Source organism: Branchiostoma floridae, chromosome 10 (assembly GCF_000003815.2).
Source record: "Branchiostoma floridae strain S238N-H82 chromosome 10, Bfl_VNyyK, whole genome shotgun sequence".
Taxonomy (NCBI): Eukaryota; Metazoa; Chordata; class Leptocardii; order Amphioxiformes; family Branchiostomatidae; genus Branchiostoma; species Branchiostoma floridae.
In genome coordinates this window covers 21,909,787-21,921,625 of record NC_049988.1, presented here as the reverse complement: position 1 = coordinate 21,921,625, position 11,839 = coordinate 21,909,787, and the positions used below count along the sequence as shown (strand labels likewise).

The window sequence follows — 11,839 nt, the reverse complement described above, 5'->3', positions numbered from 1 at the left end:
CACACAAAAAGTCACTCAAACAACCTAATTCTTCAAAGACTATTGCGTGTCGCATTACCCTGATGTTAAACCTTCATCTGTGCGCATTTACGCTGATTTTGGGATCTTAAATTGAGAATTAAGATGATTTGTTCAGACGTACCTTGATGTTCTGGTGGGCTTCAAACCCGTCTAGTTGGTTTAACAGCTCCAACATTGTCCTCTGCACCTCACTGTCACCTGCACACAACGTCATAAACATTTAACTTGTTACCACATAACACTGTCACCTTCACACAACATCAGAAACTTGTTACAATGTAACACTCACAGAATCACAGAGGTTAGGACAGGACAGGACATAACTGGACTTGACTGTAAGTATAAGCTTAGCATATCTATTGTTTTGGAGTGCTGTTCCATGCCCCCTTTTATTTGTTTCGCTTTATCTGTAAATCACCTTTTGCCACCAAGCACTAATTCTGTACTTCAGCTGCCTAGCCTGAGCCTTGTTAGTTTACAAGGGCTACCATACTTGCCCCTGACAGACCTGTGAACACCTGCAAACTAGAGACATCATGACAGAAATGAACAAACAACTCACCTCCTGATCCCCCCTCCAGTCTGGAGGATCCGATGGAATCAATCTCGTCCATGAAGATGATGGAAGGAGCGTGTTCCCTGCAACAGGAAAAAACAGTACAGGAAACTCAACAACCAATCCCTACAGTATGTAATTCATCTCTACAGCAGCAAGCTTAAATACAGTAAATGCATCTATTTTTGCGGTAGGAGGGAAAGGATGGTTTTAGCAGTGTTTGAAGTTCATGGTTGCAGTAATACTGTACTCTCATGTCCCTAATAAACGTACCGGGACGTTTATTTTTTTCAGCCTCACAATCCACCCGGTACGTTCTTATTTTGGACGGTACGTTTATTTTTTTTCTGAAAATTGGGGCTTTGCTTAGCCAGGACTCTCAAAGAATTCAAGTTTGGGGGGGTTTCTGTCCATATTTCCGCGGTATTTTTGCTCAAAATTCCCTATTTTTCGGGCGAAACGGCGCGGATTTCCATGAGCGTGTACGCGTACCCGTACTCTTTCGGTGATTTCGGTCGATCTCGCTATGACGCAACGAAGTAAATGTTGTTCTTGGCGGAAAATTAAACAGCACACCGACGTTTTGAAATACAATTTTTACATAAATAACTTTTAGTTTTAATTTAGTAGTAGTTTATAGTCTCTGTTTACATCGTAAACCAGCAACTTGCACGAGGAATTTCCGGTCTTGTGGTTCCATGCGCTTTCGGCAGCGAGGCGGAAGAGTGATTCCTTGGTTCACATAATAAATGCTGGACGTAAAAATAACAACTATAAGTCCCTTGTGATATGAGTTTTGACGCCGCAAATTCTCCCAAACGACAGGAATTCGTCGGTAAAAACAGCAAGTTCATAATGATTTCTAAGCATCAAACCGCCACAACTTTCCTTTGTAGATGCATGTGCCATTATGCCGAGATGGTCACGTCGAAATAAAACTTTCTCTATGTAGGCTTATTTTTTTGACAAAAATCAACCTTAGTCTAGTTTTCACATAGCTAACTTTCATTTAATAGATTTTAATCGTTTTCATACCGTAATCGCTGTATTTTATGCTACACATCAGAAATCTTGTTGCGATATTTTACCTTGGTAAAAGTGGAGTCGTCCACTGACCCCTAGTGACCTTGTTATCAGCTGCTGCGACGCCATGTTGGAGAGAAACGCAAAGACGGAGATTTCCATTTTTGGCCCGCGGAATACAAAAATTCGCACAGCTTACATGCATTTCAAGAATCTAAAACATCAGATACATGAACGGACGGTCTATTTGTAAAATCTGCCCATATAGCCTTCCAGTCTGCACAGAAATGACGATGTAGAGAAGGGTAGAAGTGCAAAGAGTCTGAGATGAGAAAAAAACGCCACGTGAATTCAACAACACTTCGCATAAAATCACATAATTTTGTATAATGTTTCCTTTATTCAATGTCTCCTTCATAAAGAGTCCAAGTTGAACCGATATTTTGCTGATGTAGTCCAGAAAAAAAACGTGATTCCCTTGTGGATAATTTACTATTTAGCGCAGCGTAACGCGGCCGGCCACGCGCCCGTGACGGCAGTGTTGGCATAGCGGCCGGACTTAAAATCGTCTGGCCGCGACCGCATTCGACAGATGACCGCTATAGACTATTTCTTAATGCTTAGGTCAACGGGAAAAATCCAAGGGACTGACGAAAACTGACCGCATGGCCAGTTACGTGGCCCCTATACTAGTACTCAGGTAACCCCTAAGGCAGGTTTCACTGCGAATTTCAACTTACCTTTTATTAAAAGATTGAGAAAATATCATGATTCGAACAAGATATCTATAGTTCTTCAGCTCATTATTTATAGAACTAACTGATGTGGTTCTTAGGCATAAATGAATGAAAAGACCTACCTGCTTATCATTCTCCTTTTCTTTGGACAGAAGTTGCATGGTCACAGTTAAATACATGTCAATTTGGTAATTTTCCGGGGGGTATGTTTATTCCGGAGGGTACGTTTATTAGATATTGACGATTTGTCCGGGGGGTATGTTTATTCCGGAGGGTATGTTTATTAGGGACATGAGAGTAGTAAATTGGAAATAGGGTGTATAAAACCACCCTGAAAGTTCAAAGAATTATGGTGTGCATGCATATTCGTATACTACAGAGGTCAACCTTCCGGAGGCTCATAAATGGTCTCCTGAGACCAGACTGCCAAAGAAGATACTAGTATAACAACTTATTCCTGTCTGTAACTTATTGTTGAGGGATTAAATCAAACAGGTACTAAGAGTAAAGCACAGTTGTACCTGGCCATCACAAAGAGTTCTCGCACCATCCTTGATCCTTCTCCGATGAACTTCTGCACAAGTTCTGAACCAGACACACGGATAAAGGTGCAGTCTGTGTGGTGGGCCACTGCACGGGCTAGCAGGGTCTTCCCTGTACCGGGTGGGCCGTATAACAGCACTCCCTGTAGATAAACAACAACAACAACATCTATAAACAACAACAGGGCTAGCAGGGTCTTCCCTGTACCGGGTGGGCCGTATAACAGCACTCCCTGTATGTAAACAACAACAACAATAGTAAACAACCACGGCACGGGCTAGCAGGGTCTTCCCTGTACCAGGTGGGCCGTATAACAGCACTCCCTGTAGATAAACAACAACAAATATAAACAACAATAACCACTGCAAGTGAAAAGAGTGTTTGCCTTGCATTCAGTGGGTTATGAGTTTGATCCCTGGCCGAGTCATACCAAAGACTTTAAAAATGGTACATGCTGCCTTCTCTGATTAGCACTCAGCATTTGGGAAGGACTAAATGCACTAGGACAAACATCACTACAAGTGGACCAGCCCCCTGCTGTGGTAAGTACACAAAGCTGTGTGGCCCAGGGCTACGGAAACAGAGACAGGCACTGCCCTTTGTACCTACTGGTACAGGAAGGACTTCAGATTGTGGCACTGGGTGTAGAAGCCGCGGCCGAAGACGATTGCAATGTGCTAGCCCTCTCTGTTGTTTAAATAGCCACAGTGGTTTGTGCCAAGGTTGTATTCTGACTTCAATAAACTCCAATAAAATGACCTGTAAAACAGCAAACTCCACCCACCTTGGGCTGAGCGATCCCCAATAAAACAATAAAATCAGGTTCAGGTCTGGACCTGGACCTGATCCTCTGGACCTGAACAGTACCTATACCTGAAGTTTCTGTACTGGTAAATGCATTTAAGTTCGGGGGGATTTCATTTTGCAGAGGTACCATGCACAATAGTCTCTTACTGCCATGGAAAAATGTTCGCAATGGTTTTAAATTCGCGGTGAAATGGCCACCGCAAAAAACGCAAGCATTAAATCATCGCAAAAGTTTCTGCATTTACAGTAACTCCCTCTCACCTTGGGCTGAGCGATCCCCAGTGCCTCGAACAGCTCGGGGTGTTTGACCGGAAGTTCGATGACCTCTTTGATCTCCTTGATCTGTTTGTCCAACCCGCCAATCATCTCGTAGGTGGAGTCTGGAACCTTCTCCACCATCATCAGGCTCACCAGAGGGTCCACCTGTAAACAAACAAACAAACAAACAGATAAACAAAACAACAAACAGATAAAGAAACAAACAGGTAATTTTGGATACACATTACATTTTTGGAGATACACAAACAAAGGATGAACTTGTTCATGGCATCTTTGACTAATCTTATAAGGAATTCAATTGTCAAAATCAAACTGTTTTGCACTATCTCAATGACCAACTAGGACCACTCTACTTCTGTCAAAAAGGGGTGTAAATATTTTTTTTAAAACAAACCACAAAACTGCAGCAAACTTCTAATGCGCGCTATAGCACAGTGGCTCACAATATCTATCCCCATAGCAAACGTGATCGCAATCCATCCAGAGGTTCTAAAGATATCGGTCCAGAATCACAAAGATCCATACCAGAATCAATACCTGCTTTTTTCAAGCAGGTAATGAGCAATGAGAATGAAGTCTCAATGACCCAGCCGACCATATTTGGGCAATGATGACACTGATGTCACATACCTTATTAGGCAGGATCTTGTGCAGTGTGTAGCTGTCGTTCCTCAGAGCGACCCGACAGTTGGGCGTGACGTCGTTAATATCGATGGCCTTGTCCACATCCACTACAAACTTCCCTTCTGGGTGCACCTGAGATAAACATATAATACACATCGTTAATATCGATGGCCTTGTCCACATCCACGACAAACTTCCCTTCTGGGTGAACCTGAGATAAACATATAATACACATCGTTAATATCGATGGCCTTGTCCACATCCACTAGAAACTTCCCTTCTGGGTGAACCTGGAACATAATACACACAAAAAAAACGTTTAGCCACTTCCACGGAAGCAAATCATCCTTTTTTCCTCCACAATCCTCCTAACAGGAGGAAGTTCCACGCTCAGAGCTTTTTCGCTATGGAATAAGCTTCCACGGACTTGCTTCCCCACGGGGTACAGTCTAAAACTGTTTACATGTAAGTCAAGGGTTAACAGACATCTTTCTTCACAATACAGTACTGTAACCCAAAACGTTTGAGTGGCTCCACGAGCCTTGTTTTGCGGTGAACTCTAAGTAAATATAATTAAAAAATCTCTACTAATACTATTTCATTTTCATGCTGAAATCAGAAATGGCTACATTGCAATTAGATAGGTGAGCTGCCTGAAAATGTGTCAAACATAACCCGGAAATGTGACAGATTTAACATGTTCTAGCCATTAGGAAAAGTCATCTTTGCTCATTAAAGTATCTAACAAGTCTTTTCAGAATTGCATGGTAGTGCTTTCTTATTCCCCCGCAACAAGGAATAAAGAAGTAAGACAACAAGAATATTCATCTAGAACTATGTCTGTTTCTTCTGGGTACAAGTAGTTTAAATTCTGTTTCCTTGACTCCTTACCTTGACGAGTACTTTTTTCTTGTCCATGGGTTTGACGACCTCGCCGACGTACGAGCCCTGTTCCTGCAGTAGCTGCAGCTCTTCACGCAGCATACGCACTGAAGGGGAAATTAGAACATTACATCTGTCAGCACTTGGCAAAATAACTGGTTTCATGGAAAAACAATTTTAATTCCTTTAAGAGACTCTTAAAGTAATGGGAACGGCCAAAATAAACAGACTTTGAATCATGTAGCAGTTTCTATCACGTATTTTGTATGTATGTAAATTGTGTATACAGACTTATAGGACTTATAAGGACTCTAAATGATGTAAACTGTATCTCTGTTATATACTTTGTCTGACCCTTGCCTCTTCCCTCATGACCTCAATGAAAAGCGGCCTGCAGGCCAATTTGAGCTTTCATGAATAAATAAAGGTTCAAATGTTTATGATCCCTTTACAGCTAAAGTAGTGGTGACCTGGTGTGCTTGGTCAAATTCTTAGCGATATCACTGGCTCTTGTCTTCTCTCCTATCTTTATGACCTCTTTTGTCTTTGTGACCAATGACTTTTCTACATGTAAGTTTGAAAGTATGTAGCTCTAATAGGATGATTTTATATAATTTTGTATAATTTCTTACCTTTGGCATTGAGTTCATTTCTCTGTGCTTCTAAACGTCTCAGGTTTTGTGTCCTCTCTGCTACTTCCAACTGGGGGGGGGGGGGGGGGGGGAAACATAAAACAGTGTCAACAATTAACAGTCATTCAACAACTCTTAATACTAGTATACATGTCAACGTTTTCACTCCTCAAATTCAAACTCAAAAGCAAAATCCATCATACCCTATGTGGTAATATGTCTTAAGAGTAAAATAACCCTTCTTAATGAAAAGGAGCTCTTAGTACCTCCAACCCTTCTATCTTGTTCTGGAAGTACAGCTGGATTCCTTCCTTCTTGTTCTCTTGGTCCACCTCCATCTGAAACATCAGAAGAAATGGTTTCCACCTATAAACTCACTTTTAGGTCAGTAAGCATAAAAGTACCATAGAATCTTGTGTTGTTCCCATTCATGCATAGAAGTGCGTTTTAGGATAACCCCTCAAGGTATCCTCAAGGATAACGGTTTCTTTTTCCAAAACTATAATTTGAGTATCAAATACATGAAAATCTTACATGATACTGCCACAAAGAAAATGGGAAATTTTTCACTCTAAGGCATGAACGTTTGTTGCACCCCTATCCCCCAACCTTTAGTTACTCTAATGTGATATTTGTGAGTTTTCTACTGTTTTTACTGTTCCATTTCCCATGTGTTGTGGGGAGGGGGGCTGATGACTTGCACAACGGCATGCCAAAAAAATCGTCGCAAAACTCTACAAAACACCTACTTTACTGCGTATCTTGACAAGCATACAGCTTACAAGGATGTTATACAACTTCTTATGAACAACAAAGGCAGAAAAGTATCTATATAAAGACAGAAAAGCGTTAAAATTTCTGACAATTTTGAAGAAAAAAATTCCCACCTCTTCGTTTGCGGCCGTCATCCTGACTGTGAACTCTGACCCACCGCGCGGGCTTGTGGGAAGGTTCTAGTGCGGTAGTGAAAAACTTCTCAAATATTTCTACGTCTGGACGCTCCCTTTCCGTCTTAAACAGCGCCTTCTTTCTTCAAGACGACTTGAGAGAGGAAGCTAAGATGCGTCGCCAGCCGTCCATGCTGTACTTACGGCCGTTCATGCCCCTGATCGTGGGTTTATCGCTGGGGTTTACTCTATGCCTGGTGTGCCTGCCCCTACTAGAGGAAGGCTGCACGTCTGAAGGGTCTGTAGACCAGGTGGCACGGCTGAGGAAACCCAACTCCGTACAGGAGACGCAGGACGTCTTACAGAACTATAATGATGACGACTTCGAGCCCAGGATCATCACGGTAAGATATTAACATCTTAAGACATTCTGAAGCTTGTAAAACTAAGGAATAGGTATTCTCCAAGCAGAGGATAGGTTCCATCTGCTTTCTGGTGTATTTCATTTTTCATTTTCATTTTTATTTGTTTTACCAGAGTGTTGCCAGAGTTGTTTTACCAGAGTGTTTTACCAGAGTATTGTTTATAATAGGTGTTTTTGAGTAGAGTAGAGCAGAGTAGTAGAATAGAGTTCTTCGGTTTTGGCTTTCAATAATTGATATCAGGTTTTCTTTTTTGTCTGGCAGTGGACAAAAAGAAAACCTGACATAACTAAAAGTTTGTGACCAAAAAAAACATGCATTAAAATCCACCAGAAACCAGCTGGACCCTAACATCTGCTTGGAGAGTAGGGCCCATATGACTACTAGTAACGGGCTGACGTCAGAGTTGCGTTGCGCGGTAGAGGGCGACTTAAAATCCTTGAAAATCCTTCTTTTCCTTGAAAATTCTTGCTCAATCTGGAGACTTTTTGAGTTAGAAGAGACAGGTAGGGTCTAAGCTTTCCTGTTTGGGTCAAAATTTGTTCAGTTCAGCAGTTCAGCTGGTGTAAGGACAGGTTTTAGTTATAGGGTGCTACTGGTTGTATCAGGAGGGAAAAGGGGTCAAGGGTGAGGTTTCTTTCATAGAGCGAGCTTTTCTCAGAGAATGAGCCGAACAACCCTCTGTTTTCTTTGAATGGTTATAAACTAGACCCAAGTGACTTTCTGGTGGAGAAGAATTTTTAAGATTGAAATATGGGTTAGTACTTTTTGAAGCCTTCATTCAGTGTATTTCAACATGCTTGTCAATGGGCAGCCCTAACTTCGATGTCTGACCTAATGTTACAAGAAACAAACAGCAACTGTTTGAAGTTAGGGACAAAAGAAAAAACAAGAAGGAGAGCCCAACTCTGTGAGGAGTCTCACAGTACAGAAACACAAAAGTTGCCCCAGCAGCTGTTGGATAGATTTGTGCAAGGTCAGATGTTTCAGACAGCATCAGGTCAACTGTCTTTTATCAGTGACTGGCAAAGACATTAGCCTGGGTACCACCCAGATAGTAGTTTGCTCAGACGGTTATTATACTCATATACAGTCCCTTCTTGGTCAGACTTCTATTATACAAGTACAGTTACCGTATATTCTCGAATAAAGTACGCACCCCAATTAAAGTACGCACCCCTGATTTTGGACAAGTCTTGGACAGATCTTTGGGACTGAAAGGTAAAATGGAAAAACTCAAATAAAGTACGCACCCCTTCTCCACCAGTTTTGAACAGACAATTAACTAAATAAATTCGAATTTATGATGTTTTCCCCAGGTCATTTTGCATAAAATAACCTGGGTTTACACTGTCATTGTCTCTATAAACTTGTGAATTGCCTACTGCAAATTATAAAAATCACTGAGAACTGGTAGAAGAAATCAGGCAAAACCAGTTGTACAAGTCAAAGTCACTAACTCAAAAGGATTGTATGCAAATGCCACTGTTAATATGTAAATCATGTTAAGACAATTTCTTTGTTTCATGTTTAGACAACTTCAAGACAACAACAATGTGTATGTTTTGAAACATTACTAGAAGTGTAGACCTTGCTTTATTTTAGGCTTTTCTTACCATTTATCTGTGCAGTAACCTCAAATAAAGTACGCACCCCAACTTTGGCAACAACTTGTAGCACCTTTTCAATTTTGAAAAGTTAAAAAAGTGCGTACTTTATTCGAGAATATACGGTACTTCTCGTCCAAACTGTTATCATAGTATACAGTCGCTTCTCTGCTGTTCCGAAAAAAATTGGGTGCACAGTTTCAATTTTTGGTGCACCTGGGTGCACATGCACCTAGTATTTTGAGCCCTGCATCTCTAACATCTGGAATTGTCCAAATTTTGGAGGAGGGCACTGATTGGTCCCACACATGAGCTCGTTCGTACAGTGCCGTACAGGTGCCCCAACACGCCAATCCTTCATCGACATATCAACCATTTGTTTTCTCCAAGAGCAATACAAAACTGTAGACATTCCACTCATTTCTTTTTCAAAATCCCCCACAGAACCCGAAGCCGGCAAAGTCTGGCGGGAAGCAGCCGTTCCGAGCGCGATACATCAGCACGGAGCTCGGCATCCGGGAGAAGCTCGTCGTGGGCGTGATCACCTCGCGGGAAACTCTGGACACCGTTGCCGTGGCGCTGAACAAGACGCTGGCTCATTACATCCACAAACTGCTGTACTTCACTGGAACAAGGTAGGCTGTATGGGGGTGTAACACACTACATCCACAAACTGTTGTACTTTACTGGGACAAGGTAGGCTGTATGGGGGTGTAACACACTACATCCACAAACTGTTGTACTGGTGGTGTAACGCACTACATCCACAGACTGTTGTACTGGGGGTATAACACACTACATCCACAAACTGCTGTACTTCACTGGGACAAGGTAGGCTTTAGGAATGTAAATAAAAATTAAACTGGTGCTCATGACGAAAAATGTTCGTGATGAGAAGCTCTCAACAGGCATCCGCCATGGTTTCTTCAGCTCTCAGGTCACGTGACTGGACAAGTGTGTTTTAGATGAGGGGGGAATTGATGACGGCCCTGGCCACGGTTCAGCGTAGGTGCAGGGCCCTGATGTGAATGGCCTCTTTAATTGCTCTCTTGAACCCTCTGTTCTATTCATAATATAAGGTAAAGCTTTGTTTAATCTCCAACCAGATGTGTTGGAGACAAAGACAGTATCCAAGGGCTAAGCAGGGGCCAGTTGGACACTATTTCTTTTTAGAAAGGAATCTGTTCTGTTTTGCCCCAAATCTTGACTTATCTTGAAAGTCTCATCACACAGAAATACATTTTGTAAAGTTTACAAAATGTATTTCTGTGTGATGAGACTTTGCAGTAAATGGTATGTCGTGTGTAGTTATGTGCATATGTAAACATGCCATATCCTGCGGTGTGACTAACCTGTATAGTAAACAGTCTGTAGGTGGGGTGAGATGTGTACATGTAAACATGATAATCTATATATCCTACTGTATCTAATCTAGCCCATCCTCCTACTCACTGGTTTACCAGGTACCCAATACAAAACACTACATCCTGTTTGTTATTTATTAGCGTGTGAGTGAGTTTAAGGTAAAGGACGCCAAAGTTCATGTCCTGCTTTGAGTTGAGTTTATAGAGTTTATTGAGATACCCTTTAGCTCAGATTGAGCTAATCTTCCAAGCTCATACAAATAAGAAGACATACAATATACTGTAAATGCAGAAATGTTCGCGGTGGATTAATATTTGCGGTGGATTAATATTTGCGGTTTTTGCGGCGACAACTATACCGCGAACTTAAATCCACCACGAACATTTTTCTATTAAGGTATTAGACTGCAGTCGATGGTGTTACCGCGAAATTAAAACCACCGCGAAAAGTCATTTTTCCCGCTACCGCGAAATTAAATCCCCGCGAACCTAAATGCATTTACAGTATACAAATACATAAACAGATACAATAACAACCACTCAAGAACAGATCAACCTTACATACGAATACATGTACATACATACATAAAGTCTAAAATCACGAGTGAGATCAGAGGGTTATATACACGAACACACTACTAGTATACCATCATACGTTCATGAAGGTTAGACATCCAGGTATACAATTTCTAGTGACGCTGAAGAAGAGTGATGGATGTCACTCGAAACGTCCGGAAGTAAATCTCCATTTTTAATCAAGTTGTAGAGATTGAATTGTATTTGAATACAATTATACCATTATGATCTGTAAAATTGGTCTATCATCTAAGTTCTTAAACAATCGTGTTTCGGAGACAATCTTGAAATCTCTGCTTTCTTCGTTTACAGGAACGTGAAGGCCCCGGGCGGGATGTACGTGGTAACCCACGGCGACGACCGGCCGGTCTGGGAGATGGCGCAGACGATCCGCTACATCAACGATCACTTCCACAAGGACTACGATTGGACGTACCTGGTGACGGACAACACCTACGTGCAGGGGGAGCGCGTCACGGACATCTTTGACCACATCAGTATGAACAGAGATGTGTACATGGGGAAACGGGTGCCATTCAGGGATATGGACGGGTACTACTGTAAGGTGGGTATTACTGAAATAGTAGCCTGATTAAATCTTGCTTATAGCAGCCTGCCCAATATCCGCCGGCGGGGAGGGGCCAGTTATATTACAGCCCTAGACAGCGGGGTTTTGCGTTACACAGACTACTGAAATAGATGGTACACAGGTTTTTAGCCAGGCATGCATCCTGCCGTTATGTGGATGCGCTTTTCTTAAAATAACAAGAAAATGGATGCACTAGCTGCCCTTAACCTGGGGAGCAGATCCTCTGACAAGCATGAAATTCTGATTGACCAGGGATGCCACTAGGTCATCTGTGGTCACAGTCTTCTACT

General features: G+C 41.9%; 4 protein-coding genes across 4 annotated transcripts in view; 1 reads left to right on the top strand and 3 right to left on the bottom strand.

The window, feature by feature from the left end:
- Positions 1 to 7,089, bottom strand: part of LOC118424808 (26S proteasome regulatory subunit 8) — a gene marked incomplete in the record, with an annotated part of 9,053 nt that extends 1,964 nt beyond the window's left edge. The window contains 9 exon segments of the mRNA XM_035833598.1: positions 143 to 219; positions 584 to 660; positions 2,859 to 3,022; positions 3,949 to 4,110; positions 4,597 to 4,722; positions 5,482 to 5,579; positions 6,105 to 6,174; positions 6,371 to 6,442; positions 6,992 to 7,089. Coding sequence (XP_035689491.1) covers positions 143 to 219; positions 584 to 660; positions 2,859 to 3,022; positions 3,949 to 4,110; positions 4,597 to 4,722; positions 5,482 to 5,579; positions 6,105 to 6,174; positions 6,371 to 6,442; positions 6,992 to 7,012 — 867 coding nt within the window.
- Positions 1 to 11,839, bottom strand: part of LOC118424803 (zinc finger protein 665-like) — a 1,044,319-nt gene that overhangs the window by 954,285 nt on the left and 78,195 nt on the right. The gene's annotated exons all lie outside the window — the stretch shown is intronic.
- Positions 1 to 11,839, bottom strand: part of LOC118424824 (formin-like protein 2) — a 1,075,906-nt gene that overhangs the window by 1,013,560 nt on the left and 50,507 nt on the right. The gene's annotated exons all lie outside the window — the stretch shown is intronic.
- On the top strand, positions 7,123 to 9,675 carry LOC118424822 (chondroitin sulfate glucuronyltransferase-like). The gene is made up of 2 exons (XM_035833624.1): positions 7,123 to 7,395; positions 9,465 to 9,675. The coding sequence occupies exons 1-2, from the start codon at positions 7,165 to 7,167 to the stop codon at positions 9,657 to 9,659; spliced, it is 426 nt and encodes a 141-aa protein (XP_035689517.1). The 5' UTR covers positions 7,123 to 7,164; the 3' UTR covers positions 9,660 to 9,675.

Excerpts from the sequence above, each read along its gene's own strand:
- LOC118424822 (XM_035833624.1), top strand. The coding sequence starts at position 7,165 with ATGCGTCGCCAGCCGTCCATGCTGTACTTACGGCCGTTCATGCCCCTG. Across the intron at positions 7,396-9,464 it reads TCGAGCCCAGGATCATCACG|AACCCGAAGCCGGCAAAGTC; the intron begins GTAAGATATTAA and ends AATCCCCCACAG.